Below are 19,032 nucleotides of genomic sequence, written 5' to 3' on the forward strand. Positions count from 1 at the left end.
TGGGGACCGGATCTTCATTCGGAAGGTAGATGTTAACTAACGTGACCTTTTGCTCGTTTATTGTCCCTTTTATCAGGAGAAACCTGCCTTCCTTGTCCACCACTACTTTAGATTCTTTCCAAGATATGTTTTTAGCCAATAAGATTGCCACCCCATTTGCTTTTGAGGACTGAGATGCCCCCATGTATATCACTGGGAATCTCTGAGACCTCATTTTTGGGATTTTGTCCTTTCTAAAGTGTGTTTCCTGGATAAAAACTACTTGTGATTTTAATCTCCCAATTTCCAACATTAGTTTTGTTCTTTTTTCTGGGATGTTTAACCCTTTCACATTATACGAAGTTATATTTATTCTATTCATCTCGAAACGATTTATCTGATACCTCTTGTAAACTTCTATTACGGGCTCAAATTATTACCACGCGTCACCTCCCTATCTCTGCGAGAGTGAGGCGGAGGGAAGAGACGAAGACAGTGAGAGGAAGAAAGAAGAAAAAAAAAATCCCCCCTTGTGTCTCGGATTCAGGACCACCGTCCGATTGTCCGAGTAAACCTTATTGACCCTCTCGTGGTAACAACTTCCCCCAAGATGTCCCACCTTCACCCAAGGATCAAAAAAAAACAAAAAAACCCTAGCGTCTCCGACTACCCCCCAACTGGAGGAGAGACGCTTTATTGGGGGAAAGTGTGAAAACACAGCGGAGAGTCACGTCCACTGTCCCCAGTCTGGTGCTCGCCCTCGAAATATTAGTGCCGTATCCCCATCCTTCTACTCCCTATATATTGCCTCTTAGATCTAAGAAACTATGTCCCCTCTAAGTTATCTACTATTATATACTATCTACTATTATATCCACCCATCATGAGGGGGACCATGCCTCTTGTTCACATTACATAATGAAAAAAAAAAAGGGGAAAAACCCCACTACCATTGAGTTATACATATTATAGATAAATATACGGGTACATCTCACTGGAACCCGCTTAGAACGCTGTCCTCCTCCTTAACCTTGATCTCTGGTCTGTCTCCATTACCTCCTTTATAATATTACAACATGATCATCATTCGTGAGGTAAAAATCGTATTGGCGGGTACGGCGTGAGGTAATAAACCTATTAGCGAGGACTGCTTAGGGTAATTGTATTAGTGTATATTATATTGGGCGTAGTGTACTGTAATAGCCATATTAATGGGTATAGTATTAGGAAAAAATCCTATTAGCGGGTACGGTGTGAGGTAAACAAAAAAAAAAAAAAGAAGATAATTTATATCACAATATATTACCTCTTAACCTCGTACCCTCTCGCCTATCCTCTTTCCCTCCTTCCTATTCTCTCCGCTTCCCCCCTCCCCCCTTGGATCTACCTACACGTCTGATGGTTCTGTGGGCCCCCCCTCCCCCATTACCCAAAAAAAAAAAAAAAACCCACTATAATGTAGACCCCCACTTCTATAACATAGATTACCCCTCTCCCTTACCTCCCCCCCCTGAATGAAACATCCCCATTAAGTGAAGCGAATAAAAAAAAATTAACATTCCGTGTGTCGTTTATCTCGTGCATCAAACCTGATCAGTGTCTTCCCCCTGGGGGAGAGAAGGAGAGACAACCACCCCCCCAAGGAGAAATAGAAAAAAAAAATGTCCATTTATGATTCCCTATAATACAGTGAAATCCTGGGGCCCTCTATTTCCATGACCCTCCATCGGGGTGCGGTCTAGTGTTGTTCTATATAAGTGCCCTTTGTCCCCCCCCCCTCCCTATCCCCCCCCACCCTCCCTCCTCCCTGATGCGCCCACTTAGCCCAGAAGGGGGGAAGAAGAACTAGATGATTTTGGGTATTTGGGGTCTATAATAAATCACATACCCTTTTTACAATTAACCACCAATCCTTGTTCCCTTATTTCAGTATATTTATACCTATGCATATCCTATTACTCTATAAGCATATACATACTCAATCCGCACATCTAATCCAGTTACCTAAAAAAAAAAAAGGAAAAAAAAAAAAAGGGGAGGGGGAGGGTAAGGGGCCGGGGAACATAGTTAGGCTCTATCATACATTATTCATTCCTCAAAGTTCCTTTTACCAATACCTGCCCCCCCCATTCCACCCCACCCCCTTCCCCTCCCAAAAGAAAAGTCAAACTAAGCCCCTAAAAATAAGGCGTCCAAAAAGAAAAGAATTCCGCTAAACATCCTCGAGACATAGTCCCCCCATTGTTGCCCGCAAGAGACTATTATCAGGAAGCTCCCTTGCGCAGGGCACCATGCCCCATTCTCCCTTCTTCTTCCTTCTCTCTTCCTCACTGTTACCGCAATCCACCCCCGTCAAATCCTCTTGTGGGAGAAAAAAGAAAAAAAAAAACAAAAACAAAAGTTGATATCCCATATTGTGGTAGAAAGCAGGCCTTATACCCCTTACCACTAGCCCGGTATGTGCCTACTTGTTGCTTTACCTGGCTCTCTCTTTCTCCTTCCCCGGAAAAAAAAAAATGTCCATCCAGCTTCTAGGAGAAAAAAAAAAGGAGGAAGAAAAACCGGGGGGAAAAAAAAAAGGGGAGGACGGCTGCTTCTCCAGACCTCTCCTGACATCATTTGGGACAGATCTTCTTAGTTAAATAGATTTTTCCTTTCCCCTATTACTGACAGGTCCAACCAGTTAGGGACACTTATTGGATCAGCTCCCAGAAATTGAAAGAGTGTTTGAAGCTGCGAGGGCTCACTCAAATAGTAGCTCCTTCCTTCCTTTTTTACTATTAACCTCCCTGGCGGTATGATTCTTTCAGAAAAAACATGCTAAAAGCGGTACCATTATTTGCAAGGAAATTTGGCGTTTTATATTGTAGGTCTGTAATTTTTAGAAATAACTCACTTAAATCTGACCAAACAAGATTCTAATAGGCATCCCGTGTATTACATTTTTTTAAAAACAAAATTATAAATTATAATATAATAAATAATTATAAATAATTATAACAAATAATAATATAATTATAATAAAAATTATTCAATAATGTAATCAAATCAAAATCACTGAAATTTGCTCAGTTGCAGAATTGTCGCTGTCATTACTTTTATTTTTTTATGACGAATTTCCCCACAAATCGCTATCGCACAATTCTGCAAGTGATAATAATTTATTATCGCTGTTTTTTAGCTGATCTAAAACTATTTTTGACATAAAGGGACACTTTTGGTTGCTATGGACAATCTACAGTTTGCAGGGAGAAAAAAAGGTTTTTATTATATAAAATGACATGCAGGACACAGGACAGACCACTAGGGACAAGGGGGGTGTGTTTTTTTTACATACAGTACTGTAATCTATAAGATTACAGTATACTGTGTGTATAGTGTTTGTTTACGTTTTTGAATTTGGCGCCGTTCTCCGTCCCCGTGCGTCGTAACGTCGCAGGGAACGGAGATCGGCGTCACACGGAGGCACTATGTGAATCGAGCGAGGTCCCGCTCGCTCACACAGCGCGGTGGCATCGCTGGATCCAGGGACAAGGTAAGTAAAAAGTGCCTGTGGATCTAGCGAGGCAAGCCCGAGACTGACACGGGGTTACCGATAGTAGCAAGAAAATCTAACCCCGTGTCAGTCTCGGGAAGACCGCCAGGGAGGTTAAAGCCAATGAAAACCCCCAACGATAAGTGGCCCCCTTACTGCGCATATAGTCCAGTAAAGGTTTTAATAACCTTCTTCTATTTTTGGTTTGCCAGCAAAGGTCTTGATATATATGGATTTCCGCCCCCTCCAGCACCCCTAGAGACCCTTCCTTCCATGCCGCCCTGAGAATCTCTTCCTTAGTCTAGAAAAAGTGGACTCTGCATAACACATCTCGGGGGTTCACTTGATCTTGGTATCGTACTGATGGGATTCTATGGACTCTGTCCAATTCAAGAGCAGCGTCTGATGGTTTTTTCAGAATTTTATTCAATAAGGTAGTTACAACCTCTCTTAGTTCCAGACCTTCATATTTATCGGGAATACCTTTAATGCGAAGATTATTTCTTCTACTTCTATTTTCTGTTTCTTCAGCCTGCAATTGCAGCCTGATCAAGTGACTCTGTTGAAACAGTAATTTTTCCTCTAACTGAGTCAGTCTGACTTCCATACCGTTTTGTTGCTCCTCGCATCTCCCAATTTTTTGGTCGGCTTCCGCTACCTTTGCATGTACATTTTCAATCTCACCCCTCAGTGTAGCAGTGATGTTTGCTACTATCTGCTGTATGTCTTCTTTAGTAGGAAGTGCTTGAATAAGCCTACTGATTTGCCCAATATCTGTGGAGGATCCCGGTTCTCCTCTCCCAATCTCTTGTGTATGTTGTAGCTTAGCTGGGGTATGCGATCCTGATGCCTCCGCTGCCATTATCTGACTGGTCATTTCAATGCCCAGGCCCTGTTTAGTTGCCTCCATGCTTAGACCCAATGATGGGCTCAAAGCCCCTAATCTAGGTTCTGTGGAGGGCCCTAAAGCGGGCTCTATAGCGGGCTCTAAGGGCCCCCCCAGGGATGGCAAGGCTCTGCTTAATAAGTTCAGGGTAGGTGGCTCCTTTACTGTAACCTCCACTGTGTGTTCCACTATGTGTAAAGCCAAATGTCCACCTGTGAGTGTTGAATGCTGAGCTCCTTCCTTCACAGTTTCAATGTATGAAGCTCTTCTCACCTGACTTCCAATAGGCGCTGCTCTCTGCTCCAGAGGCTTCTCCTTCCGACCTGTCAGCCGTGTATTCGTTGCTGCTGCGGGAGCTGCCGGCTCTATGGATAAAGGAGCTGTCCTTCCAGGCGCTGATGGTAAGCTCTCTGTCAGCGAGTTCCTCCTGGATGCTCCTTGGTCCGTCTGCTCGCCCCCCTTCCCGGTCATAAACCGAGTGATGTGCGCTTGGCTCGGTTGCGGAAAGGCACCCCCGATATGCTTCGCGGCACTCCGGCCTCGTCGCGACATCTGCCGTGCGAGCCTGTCTTTCTCCCCGTTCAAGGGGCGTTAAGGGACGGGTGGGGATTACGAGATTTTAGCCGCTCTCCTGGTTAGCGAGCACCGCGGGACTCGGAGGACTCTCCGAGGACGCCTACTCCGCCATGCTTTCGACTCCTCCCCCAGAAAACGGAAGTCCAGTGGACATCTACTTTTCCATCCAGTAGATATCTTATTGCACCACTAGATGGAGCCCTCCCTCAGTGCTGCAATCCTTCCTACGTCAGTGCGTCGCTTGTTTCCATTGCGATGCGACGTTTGGTTAGGCTTTGCGCGGCCATTGCGATTGACGTCACACGGCCTGCGCCGAGTTGTACGTCCTCTCCGCATGGAGCGGGGCTCTATTTAAGCCCCCCGGCTGTGAGATGCCCGTTGCTGCAGTCTCCCGGGAGACCTGTGGATCGAGGGTGCCGTTCCTACCACTACTTTAGGTAAGAGCTTTTACCATGTTTATTGTAGATGGTTGGACCTTTTTCAATACACGCCGCTGTGTAACAGCTATACTTTGTGTGTGTTGCTTATTTATCTACTAGGACCATCTGGTGCCTATCAGCCAATGCAGGCTGTTATCTAGGCATACTGCCAGTCTTCCCTTATATGTATCTTATAAACCAGGAATGCCATCAGTTTGGTGTCTTTCTCAGCTAAACACCAATGCTCTCCACTAAGGTAAATTTTAGGCATATTGTTATCCTTTATATTTATACATCCTTATACTTATTGCGATAGTTAATTACTGGTTTATCATCATTTTATAGATTGTTCGCCCTATTTCAGGGCTTCTTACACATTGCTCTACGTCCAGCAGCCAGGACCTAGTCAAACAATCCTATACTAGGACTTTACTTTTCCTAATTTTTGTTATCCATGATTGGATTAATAATTTGCCTTCAACACCATCTCTGAGTATTTCACAAAGTTATCTAGATTAATTCTGCTAAAAATCTGTTTAAAATCCCCTTTTTCTTTCTATGAGATTATTACATTTTATATCCCCGCTCCCACTATTAGGCCCCTTTCACATTGAGGAGTTTTTCAGGCGGTAAAGCGCTAAAAATAGCGCTGCTATCCCGCCTGAAAAACTCCTGCACTGCAGACTCAATGTGAAAGCCCGAGGGCTTTCACACTGAGGCGATGCGCTGGCGGGAGACAAAAAAATCTCCTGTCAGCAGCATCTTTGGAGCGGTGAGAGGAGCGGCATGTAAACCGCTCCTTCACCGCTCCTTCCCATTGAAAACAATGGGAACCGCGGCAATACCGCCTGCAATGCGCCTCTATAGAGGCGCATTGCGGGCGATATTAACTCTTTATCGGCCGCTAGCGGGGGTTAATACCGCACCGCTAGCGGCTGATACCCGCGGCAATTCCGGCGGTATAGCGCCGCTATTTTTAGCGGCGTTATACCGCCACCGCAGCTCCCGCCCCAGTCTGAAAGGGGCCTTACTAACGAGGCGATGCTCTTGAGGTGACTCTGCACTTAACTGCATTTTCTTTGGCTATATCTTTTCTACTTTTTTTTTTTTTTTTTACTTCTATTCTTTCCCCTTCCCCTCCCCCCTTTTTCTACTCATTTCATTCACTTTTACTTTATTATACTCTTCCTTCTCCCCCCTCCCCCTCCCCTCCTTTCTCTCTGTAAGGTGCTTTTGGCTTCCCTACCCAATTTATGTGTATTTCCCTCGTTATATACATTAAATAATTAATTAATTTTTGATATTTGTTCTTTTTGTATTTTGTCGTCGTCCCCCACTGTTTCCCATTGTTCTGCAGCTAAACCACACTGAGACTCTGTGAGGAAGCGCTGTAAAAAGCGTGAAACCGGTCGAGTCAACCAAACTCTGCAAACGTCAACATCTCAGACACTCCTTGTCTGTACCTCCACTACTATGCAGGACTATGAAACGATACATGGGGTGCTCTCTATATGAAAGTGTTTCACTCCATTTTCAGAATTCTGTTTGTTACTTTTGATCATTTATAATTTCCTGTTATTAGTTTGGAGGCTTTGCACTGCCCAGTTGGTTTGCCAGATGGTCTTGCTGTGTTTGGCAGATAATGTTTTTAACGTGTATCACATTTTCTATGTCTTATTAAATTTGTAATATTTTAGAGAATTTTCTCTTTGTGTGACTATACTTTGACCAGTTAATAGTGCCTGAAAAGTCCAATCAACTTGCCCTCAGTTATTTTTCTACTCCTTGATAGATTGTGTTTGAATCTTCTTCAGATAGTTTTCAGGTACCAACTGACAGGTGACCAGCCTCTCAGTGTCCGGCTACCTTGATCCCCGGTGGTTTGTCGAGACCCTAATGGATCGCCGGCTTCTCATTGGCTCTCCTCAGATCGACTCCCCACCTGTAACCGTCACCACCGTTTACGATATTCCCATTCCATCAACCACGACAGCTTATCTGACACTCCAACCATCCAACAGACACGATCCATATGGAGACAAGCTCCGTTCTCTGAGTCAAAATGTATGAATGCTTTTAATGGTATCTTAGCTTTCTTATATACAGTACAGCATGTTAAAGTTAATCACAGGGACAAAGAACTCTCCACCCACACAGCACACAATGGGGGGGGCTTCAATACACCTTCTCTTAGACAATGACATCCAGTTGAGCTAATCATTAATTATTCCCCAGACGTCCGGACTCCGATACTAAGTGATTCACCCTGCATAATACACATTTCTATGTCAGACGTTTCGGCACCGATTTAACATGACCTAATTACTACAGCTGAGAAGTCAGACATTATGACACCTGCTATTCCTATCACATAGTATCATCAATAGACTTTTCACACAAACACATTCCTTTACTAAACATAATTGACATGCTAATTTCCTACCCCTGAAAAGGAGACATCTGACCTTCCAGACTTAATCGGTACAATAGACACAACACAGTATTAGCATCACAGCATCACATAATGGACAATGGAATGTCTTTCAGGAGTCTACGCAATTAACACCTCAAAAGCATGTGTCCCCCATTGAATGAAAACACTCCATTTGGAGTCAGACTTTAACAACCTGTAAAATCCCAAGATATCCTGCAAAACATGAATCATCATTAATGTCCCATCTCATGCAATTTATAATTAATATTTCTCAGTCACCCTATGCCCAAAAGGGGCACAGGGTGACCCTAGACCCAAGAGTCATTAGTGACGCTAACACAGGAGTACCCCCATCCTTTAAAAGTCTCTGGGTGTCACGGGCCATTCCGTTGCACCACCGAACAGCTAAATCAGGATTGGGAACCCAGTCGACCACTGGGCTCCCTGCCACAGCTCAAATGTTCCGGACCATCATGGTCCCGTAACCAGGAACACTGCGTGGAACGCGCACCCCATCCTGGAAGGCCATTACGCCAGGGCGACGTGATGCGCAGTCACCCTAAAGGTGGGTGCGCCACTCCGAAGAAGAACCCAGAACAATGGCATCTTCCCCATAAATACCCTCCCCCAGCATTTCACACCGAGGCTCAACCCTCCTGATTGGCTGCTGGGGAAGAGCACCCAAACCTTGACTCCACTGCTGCCACCTATCGCCCTGGGGTAGGAACTACACCCCAGCGACAATAGATCGCCCACAGCACAGCCAAGCTGAGACAGAGACCAGTTTTAAACATAACAATTGGATCAGAGTCAGTTAACACTCTGATTCCCTCTAAATTTAACTAGCACCGGTACTTTTTAAGGTAACCAGGCACTAGAGATATATTGTGTTACCTTTTAAAGCAAGTATTGTATTTTTAAAATCCAACAAACATTTGGAATTTGTCTTGGTAATGATTTGGTTTGGAAAACCTCTGTAACGGTCACCACCGTTTACGATATGCCATTCCATCGTCCCAGCTTATCCGACAGTCCAACAGGCATCAGCCACGATCTATCTAATTTCCCAGAATAAACGAGACATACGCTCTGTTCTCTGGTTTCAAAATGTATGAATGAATACTTTTAATGGTATCTTAGCTTTCTTGTATACAGTACACGCATGTTACAGTTAATCACAGGGACAAAGACACACTCCACCCACACATCACACAATGGGGGGCTTCAATACACCTTCTCTTAGACAATGACATTCAGTTGAGTTAATTATTAGTCATTATCCAGACAGCCTGTCTCCGCATACAGCTTGACAAGTCACATTCCACACACAAAACAGTGTTATTAGCATACATAATGAAAGGTCTTAGGAGCAGACCTAATTAGCACAATGGACACAAAACAGTATTAGCATCACACAATGGAATGTCTAGGAGCAGACGCAATTAACACCTCAAAAGCATGTGTCCCCTCCATTGAATGAAAACACTCCATTTGGAGTCAGACTTTAGCAACTTGTAATATTCGAAGATATCCTGGCACAGGAGTACCCCCCATCCTTCAAAAGCCTCTGGGTGTCACAGGTCATTCCGTTACATCTCTCCCCTTTCGGTGGGAGACTGACACAGGAGGGAACCCCAAACGGGTTGACTCCGAAGTTAGTCAGTAGTTCCAGTCCTCCAATGCTGGTATCCATACCATACCCCAAATAAATTGCTCCAAACAGAGCATTACTCACCCAGCCAACCTCTGCCTCTCTCAGAGAACATGCCTGCCGCTGGGGAGAGGCCTGGACTGGCCCTTCTCCCTGGAGTCCTTTCAGCCGCTGGAGAGAAGACTGGGCTCAGACCATCATGCTGTTAGGGATCTGGGCCAATTGCCCCCCATCCCTGTTGTATACCAGTGGAGACTGAAGTCCCATCCACTGGTGGTAGGTGAAAATCCCCTGGTGCTTGCAAAGCAAAGCTGACATCCTCCTGTCTCAGTGCCGCACTATTTTCTGGGGTTGTGTCAGTGAAGACTGAAGTCCCATCCACTACCCCAGGAACTCCCTCTTCCGTTAGTTGAGAGCAGAGGCTTGTGGCACTCTGCTCTGTTGCCAGCTGTTCTGCTGGGTTGCTGTGAGTGGAGACCACAGTCCCATCCACTACCACAGGAACTCCCTCTCCTGCTAGTTGAGAGCAGAGGTTTGTGGCACTCTGCTCTGCTGCCAGCTCTTCTGCTGGGGATTCATAAACCGTAACATCCTCTGAACGGTCCATTAAGTCCATACGTTCTGTAATCTGTGGCTGGGGAGATGAGCCAACTGCCCTAGCCCCCTGGAACTCCACATCATCCGCTTCAGCTTTAGGAATGGCAATCTTCATATTTTCCACTGCCGATTCATCAGCCAGGATTTCAGAACTGTCATCTGAAATTTCCTCATAGTCCCAGGCAACGAGAGCCCCACCCTGCTGCTGGGCAGAGTCTAGCAGCTGTCTGTAGGCGATCTCCAACTCCCATTCCTGAATGGTCAAAAACTCCAAATCTTCCTGTAACCAGTGGCCTTCCGAGACATTCAATTTTTCCTCTCTGTGCTCCATTATGTCCTCCAAGCGCCACTCCCTATCATCCCCGAAGTCAGGATCACTGGACATCCTCCAATACAATAGTCCCAGGCCATCATAGTCAAAGCCTTCCGTGGGGCTGTCATCTGCTGACCACGGGCACTCTTGGGCTACACACCACCGGAGGGCTCTGTAGCTCTCGTCCAACCGCATCTCTGCCTGGATTAGCCTGCTTAACACTGCTGTCCACTCCTGCTTCGGTTGTTCCCCTAACAAGGGCATTCGTGCGTTATACTGCGGCCAGTACCTTACATGGATGGAGGGGAGGACCTTCCCCTGGTGTTGCTGCTCAAGAGCTAGCACTTCCTTCCAGAGTTGGCAATGAATCACATCCGACCATCCCAGCAGGGCCTCCTCTGATACTGGTCCTCTGTGCTGTATCCGCATCTCTTGTAACCTCCTTTTGAATTCCTTGTCAGAACCATTGACGTATCTCGGCATAGCGCCTACATATACCACCAGAATGTTTATTCTGAACTATAAAATATTATTGTATTTATGGAAATATGTAAATCTGTGCTTTGGGAGATATACACTTTTCCTACGATACAAGATATCAAAATTCTTTTTACTGTGCTATTTTGAGGACAAGTAATACAAATGAATATTTAAAATATATATATTTATTAACTAAAGATATAGTGCAAAAACTAAAATCAGGTACAATTTGTGTTAAAACAAATACGATATGCTTCTACAATCAGAGATAAATGACGCTTGAATGTTCAGATGATATTTACATTATATGACAAGGTATATTCATAGCTCTTATTTAAATCATCCTGGCGTACTTAAAAACCTTTTGGCTTGTAATTTGACCTTGCGTTATTTCTTCTCAATATCAAACAGATCTCTTGCTACTACTTCTTAAAACACAAAGACAAGATGTCCTGTGGACAGTTCTTGGTAATTTGGCCAAGAATGTCTTCTTAACACACAAGGCTATCTCTAAGGCCCCGTACACACGACCGAACATGTCTGCTGAAACTGGTCCATGGACCAGTTTCAGCAGACATGTTCGGTCGTGTGTACGGCCGACCGGACAGGTTTCCAGCGGACATTTGTCCAGCCGACCGTTTTCCAGCGGACAAAAATTTCTTAGCATGCTAAGAAACATGTCCGCTGGAAGCCTGTCCGTCGGACATGTTCGGTCGTCTGTACAGACTCACAGTACATGTCCGCTCGGCCGCCATCCCTCGCATGCGTCGAAGTGATTCGACGCATGTGTGGAAGCATTGATCTTTCAGGGCCACGTCACCGCGTATCGTGTACGCGCGGATTTCTGTCTGATGGTGTGTACAACCATCAGACAGAAATCTCCGGGCAGACATGTCCGCTCAAAACGGTCCGGCGGACCTTTTTCAGCGGACAGTCCGTCCGTGTGTACGAGGCCTAATGCGTCACCTGTTTAAACATATCCCAACATTAGGCCATTCACTAGGACTCACAATGATATTGTGATCGATATATGTAACAAGTGTCTATATACAGTACGTCTATGCGTTACTTCTTTAATTGCCTCTGAAGGATCTTATGCTGCAGTTAAAAATCTTCCAGATCCAATTAACAATTGCTAAGATAATAGAGTGGCCCCAGTTGGTATCTGTTTAAACTCCCTATTGCATAGAGGATGTAAGATTATACTTTACCAGTATGTAAGAGTTCTGCTTGAGAAGGGAAAGTCCTAATGAAGAATTTCTGTGAACCCCTTACATGTTTGCGGTCACTCTCTGCCTTCCGGCTTCCTTCAGAGATCAGCTCAAATCAGGCTCAAAGCCATCAGCCCTCCAGAGATCAGCTCCAGCTTCGCCATATTTCTCCCCCTCTTCTCTTGTCTAATCATTTTTTATCTCCCCAAAGAAGTTGGTGTGTATTTCCCTATCACGTGACTGACTATGTCACATGACCATGTGTTTTGATGAGTGACCATAGCAACTAAGGTTATGGCTAACTTGAACCATGCCGATATTAACCTGTAGGGGGCAGTGGTGCCTAAGGAATAATTCCTAATTTCAGGGTTATTCAGAGTTAATCACGATTTACGACCCCTCTGACTTCATCTTGGTGTAGCACCATAAATTGTTTTATATGTCAAACAATTGTCAGACATCCTGGCACTTCTAGTGAATTGTGGACTCGGAATGTTTTTATATCATTAGCTCATACATCTGTTTAATTCTTAAGACAAGTGAAAACCTTTGAAGTAACTTTACAGGAAAACCCTTGCTCTCCAAATATAGATTCTTATGCCGCGTACACACCATCACTTTATGTGATGAAAAAAAAACGACATTTTTAAAAATGTCAATTTAAATGACCGTGTGTGGGGGAAAACGTTGTTTTATGTCTTGTGAAAAACGACAAAAAAAATTGAAGCATGCTTCACTTTTATGTGTCGTTTTTCAAAACTTTGTTTTTTACTTCACAGAAATTGACCGTGTGTAGCAAAAAACGACGTTTAAAACAACGTTTTTACACCCGCGCATGCCCAGAAGCTAGTTATGAAGCGAGCTTCAATGGAAAAACGTGGTGAACGTAACCTCACTTTGCTAGAGCATTGTGAAAAAACAATGGTGTGTAGGCAACTTCGTCTTTGAAAATTGAAGTTTCAAAAACATAGTTTTTTACTTCACAGAAAATGTAGTTTTTTTTCATCACATAAAGTGATGGTGTGTATGCGGCATTAGTGTCACTTGTGATCTCACATTTGTAAGGATAATAATATATGTATATGTGCTTAACGAGTTATACTATATGAACTACTAATACACATATATTGTTATGGCATTATAAAGAAACAATAATATTTGAGATGTATAATATATAATCCCACCGACATTGTGAATAAGCCCCATTGGTCTCATAGTACAAAGGCAATACTATGTTGTGTCATGCTGTGCAGGGCCTTTCATCTCACATGTGAAGCCAGAATTCCTCATCATTCTCTTATCTTATAAGTGTCGAACTCAAAAGAGATATGACCTGTGAGATGGCACATATAAGGCCGAGTACTCACGAGCAGACATGTCCGATGAAACCGGTCCGCGGACCGTTTTCATCGGACATGTCTGCCCGGGGACTTCTGTTCGATGGCTGTACACACCATCGAACAGAGGTCCGCACGTAAACAATACGCGGGGCGTGTCCGCGGTGTCGTTGCGTCGATGACGCGGTGTCGCCGCGACAATGACGCGGCGACGTGGGCGGCCTGCCTTTAAAATGCTTCCACGCATGCGTCGAAGTCATTCGACGCATGCGAGGGATGGCGGGCGGCAGGACATGTACGGTAGGTCTGTACAGACGACCGTACATGTCCGGGCGGACAGGTTTCCAGCGGACTGTTTTAAAGCAAGTCCAGGAAACAGTTGTCCGCTGGAAACCTGTCCGATTCGCCCAAAAATGGTCCGCTCGAGCCTACACACGGCCAAACATGTCTGCTGAAACTGGTCCGCGGACCAGTTTCAGCAGACATGTTTGGTCGTGAGTACGGGGCCTAAGGATTATACACCCCTCTGTGAGACATAAAGTCCTTCTGGTAACACAGCCTTATTCACAGGTTTTGAACTGTGACTCAACTTAAGACATAAAATGGTGTCGCTTCTGCTAAACATATATATGAATATGGAACACTATGAAACATATAAAATGTGCGATCTTATATGTATTCTTTTAACCCCAAATGTTCTGACATCCTCTTCCATGGGGACTGGTATCTGTACCTCTCCTCTCTCTTCAGTTGGTGCTGCTGTGACTTTTGCAGTTGCAGCACCTCTTTGATGTAGCCAAGTGACATCCACAGCCACTATAACCAAGTCTATGATCTCCGGTGGAGGGTTAGGGCCATACTGTGCCAGTACTCGTTTAACAGCCCGATCAAAACTTTCTTCCTCAGGTGTCCTGTCTGTTACGCTGGGCCTTTCAGCGCTATCCATTTTGACAAGTTCTGCAATAATGTCCCTTTTCTTACGGTTGCTGGCCGGTCTGCCCCGGCTCTCCAGTAAGTCCATGAGGGAAGAGAGCTTCAGGCGTTCATACTGTGTCTCCATTGTCCTGTGTCCTTTTAGCTGTTTTTCCGGTGATGGAACCATCCCACAGCTGTGCCACCACTTGTAACGGTCACCACCATTTACGATATGCCATTCCATCGCCCCACGACAGCTTATCCGACATTCCGACAGACATCAGCCACGATCCATCTCATTTCCCAGAATAAACGAGACAAACGCTCTGTTCTCTGGTTTCAAAATGCATGAATGAATACTTTTAACGGTATCTTAGCTTTCTTATATACAGTACAAGCATGTTACAGTTAATCACAGGGACAAAGACACACTCCACCCACACATCACACAATGGGGGGGGGCTTCAATACACCTTCTCTTAGACAATGACATTCAGTTGAATTAATTATTAGTCATTATCCAGACAGCCTGTCTCTGCATACAGCTTGACAAGTCACATTCCACACACAAAACCGTGTTATTAGCATAAATAATGAAAGGTCTTAGGAGCAGACCTAATTAGCACGATGGACACAAAACAGTATTAGCATCACACAATGGAATGTCTAGGAGCAGATGCAATTAACACCTCAAAAGCATGTGTCCCCTCCATTGAATGAAAACACTCCATTTGGAGTCAGACTTTAACAACTTGTAATATTCCAAGATATCCTGCAAAACATGAATTATCAGTTATCAGTCACCCTATGCCCAAAAGGGGCACAGGGTGACCCTAGACCCAAGAGTCATTAGTGACGCTGGCACAGGAGTACCCCCCATCCTTCAAAAGCCTCTGGGTGTCACGGGTCATTCCGTTACAACCTCTATTCAAAAACTTACAGTAAAATGTTATGTCATACATTATCTTTCTAGAAACATTGACCAATACTACAGGAGGTATGCACAATAAAGAGTGGAACTGTGCTGGTAGAAACCATGCCACCACATGTACCATGCCCTAAAACGGGTCTCCATACTATTGCCCGCAGGCCACATACAGCCTGCTACAAGATTTGTAGCGTACAGCCTCTGCTCTAATGTAAGGGGGGGGGTTCTGATGGGAACCCTGATATAAGGAAGGACAACTGTTTGTAAAAAATACAATATGGTCCAGGTACTGAAAAGTTTTGAGACTCCTGCTCTAAAAGATTAATAAAAGCATGGAAGATCATGGGTTTCTGATATTGTACCAGACATCTGCCAACACCAGATTTGAGAAGTGCCAAAACGTGTATAGGCAATTAAAAGATGACACGACTGGGTGTCTAGTGCACTAGCAGCAACAAAGACAACTTTCCATACCTTTTCATTGCATGACTTCATGTTGATGCTGAACAGGTGGTGTTAGGATTGTGCATGACAAGTACAACTAAATCCTAAACTTTTTTGGGGTGATAAGGCGTGGAAGAATTAGTGCTTCTGCATCATTTTGTTCATGTCTTAGTATAGTATACTTTCTGTCCTAGTGACAGAGAATGAAGTAAATCAGCAAGCGTTTGACATGTTTTTATTTCAGTATGTATTCCCATTGCTATAACACTGGAGTGCATTACATACTCCATGTGACAAGGCACAGGGCAAGAGATATTGTATTCCCATCAATATGTTATATCAAGACTCATGGACTATCAGACATATTTGTTCTTGATAATTATTTATTTACAGTATGCACAGACATGATTTAGGTGTTCTTTATGTTATTCTGTGTGTGTAAAATAATGATATCTTTTACTTGTTTTCAGTACCTTGTACAGTAAAAGAAACCGACTTGCAACAAAACAATATACAGTTTAAATTTAAATACGGAGAAGAAAAAAACAAAAAACTATACAGTGAACACGCAGATCATGTGACCTTTGAATGCAAACCTGGATATAAGATATCTGATACAAGTCTTCTGAGAATTCAGTGCTTGGAGGGTGTGCTAAAATACTCAAGATGCCTAAAGGAAGGTAAACCCCTGAATTTGAAGTCAGTGTTTCTTACACGTACACTCTTTCCACCTACAATATTGCTGTTAAATTTGTGTGACCTGTTTAATAAACAAGTAAAAAAATAAATACCATAATACTTAACCTAGACAATTGCCAGTATGTCAATTCACTATACTGCTATACAAGTTGGTACTTCAGTGGTTTAAGCATGTGCAATTGAACTTAATAAACAAATACATTATTTTAAGCAGAACTAAAACACAGTTTATGTTAAAAAGTTTACAAGTTGAGTATTTTTTAAGTGGTGCCACACAATCAAATTAAATAGTTAAAAATAAATGCACTTTACATACAAATTGTTAAATACTGTAGCTTAGGGAAGAGGGAGAGAAAGGGATTAACAAGAACTAATATGGGATTATTATGGGTTAACCAGGAAAAATGTTCATTTATAAAACACATTAATTTCAGAATCACAGGCTTCCTTCACACTCATTACCCTTAAAGAGGAGTTCCAGGCTTTTTTTATGTTTATTAAAAGTCAGCAGCTACAAAAAGTGTAGCTGCTAGCATTTAATAAACAGACACTCATCTGCTCCAGGTTCCAGCGATGTGCCACCCGGAGCTCCGCTCCTCTCCCTCCTCTCCCCCCTCTCCGGCCGGCGCCTCCATTCCTAGTGTGGGCACCCGGCTGTGACAGCTTTCAGCTTCACGGCCGGGCACTCACTGCGCATGCGCGAGCGGTGCTGCGCTCTGAGTGGTCAGGCGATCGCCTGGGACCTGTCACATGACCCAGGCAATCACCTACAGGGAGGGGCCGCCGTAGACGATATGACGTATCACCTAAGCGGTCCTTGTGCGGAAGGAGGAAGTGGGACAGGAAGTCCCACTCCTACTGAAGCCCCCACCCCCCCCTAAAAAAAATGACATGCCAAATGTGACATGTAAGGGGGCAAGGAGTGGTTTAAGCGGAAGTTCCACTTTTGGGTGGAACTCCGCTTTAATAAGCAGGACCATACTTGACTATCAAATTGAGAGGAAGCTTAAAGTGGTTGTAAAGGCACAAGATTTTTTACCTTCATGCTAACCTTCTGTGTGCAGCATTCCCCCCTTATGGATCTGGATCCTGTGATGTCCACGAGAGTCCTGTCTCTCCAGCGACTCCCAGTCCTGATTGGCTTTTGGCAGAAGGGGGAGCCATTGGCTCCCACTACTGTCTATTGAAGCCAGTGAGCAAATCAGAAGACATAGGGGGTGGGGCTGAGCCACACTTCTGTGTGTGAATAGAGACACATTAATTTTTCTGCAGGGTGCTATACAGGTCCAGATCAGTGGTTCATTGCTATGAAACCCAGTCCCTAAAGATCTCTCCAGGGGTATGGCCCTGAGAGGGGCAAAACCTACCATAAACAGGTAAAAAAAAGTGAAAGGGAGCCAACTCCAAATAGCAGGTTTACATTTGCTATGCTGAAGGCCCACACAACACTCAAACTTGATGAGTCCTTGCATCAGAGCAGGAACCAGCCTTAGCACCATTTCCCATGTCCAATTATAGCTCTATTTCTGCATCTACAATATATCCCAATTTCTTGAACAGATTATAGCCTTTATTGAGCTATCTTTGTCCAGAGCTTAAACATGACCCATCTCTGCTCCTACTCCAGTTTCTTTGCCAGAGTTGGACCCTAATGTGTCAGTTCTGGAGGACGCTAAATCAAAGGGGAATGAAGAGGACATAGAGGCAGTGTTGGAGGAAGATGCAGAGGATTTTTCTCACCACTACTGTCACTCTATTGATGAGGAAACTCCACCCAACGTGTGTGCTAATGTTAAAAAGCACTATTCACAAAAGCCTTGGCATTGTACAGATTTACTCAACTCTGTCTCCCCATGTCTCTTTAGGCAAACAACCCCCCCCCCCCCCGAGCGGCACACAACCAATCCCCCCTCCCCCACTGTTTGTCGGTTGGTCCAGCACTGACCTCATGTTGGCAGGCAGCATGCGACATCTCAGCTCCGAGTCCTCTCATCCATGGCAGCTTCCAGCTTCTCCCCTCCTCCTCCTAGGCGTCCAATAGGATAGCATGTCCTTTCAGCCAATGGGATGACTGGTGTCAAAACTGACTTCCTGATTGGCGGACAGGAGGATCCGTGTTACAACAGGAGAAAATAAACAATAAACAAAAATCAAGCAATCCATTGTAAGGCTACATTATTATAACAAGTTAAGAGTTAGAAATTAGATTAATACAGATCTGCATTGGTAATTGATTTATTGTGCCAATTTTCAGTCTGACTATACCCTGCATAGAAATCAGCAAGTACATGTACTGGGCTTCGAATAACTATCTTTATTATAATCAAATTACCAAATTATTGACTAATGCATTGATATAAAAAATTGTATTTTGTTTTTCTAGCTTGTTGAACATATATACATTTTGTACTGAATTTCTCTAGGTACCTGTGTTCTACAACAAAGAGAAATGTCTATTAATAATATTCATTACAACAAAAGCACTGAGATCGAAAATGGGCAAACCATTGAATTTGAATGTGAGGAAGGAATGTTATCAGAAAACCTGCGAGCAACATGTAAAAATAAGCAAATAAAGTACCCGAAATGTTCTGCTGGACGTAAGTTTCTTATAAATCCATATTCTCT

The 19,032-nt window shown here is 44.0% G+C and overlaps 1 protein-coding gene across 8 annotated transcripts in view; it reads left to right on the plus strand.

Moving 5' to 3' along the window:
* The window catches only part of LOC120946232 (complement factor H-like), a 3,139,400-nt gene that overhangs the window by 1,430,922 nt on the left and 1,689,446 nt on the right, over positions 1–19,032 (plus strand). Inside the window, exons 18-19 of one of the 8 annotated variants that reach the window (XM_040361060.1) lie at positions 16,176–16,385; positions 18,828–19,004. The exons of the other annotated variants lie outside the window; for them this stretch is intronic. Coding sequence (XP_040216994.1) covers positions 16,176–16,385; positions 18,828–19,004 — 387 coding nt within the window. The remainder of the gene's footprint in view (positions 1–16,175; positions 16,386–18,827; positions 19,005–19,032) is intronic. 8 annotated transcript variants of the gene reach the window in all.

This window comes from Rana temporaria, chromosome 7 (genome assembly GCF_905171775.1).
Source record: "Rana temporaria chromosome 7, aRanTem1.1, whole genome shotgun sequence".
In the NCBI taxonomy this organism is placed as follows: Eukaryota; Metazoa; Chordata; class Amphibia; order Anura; family Ranidae; genus Rana; species Rana temporaria.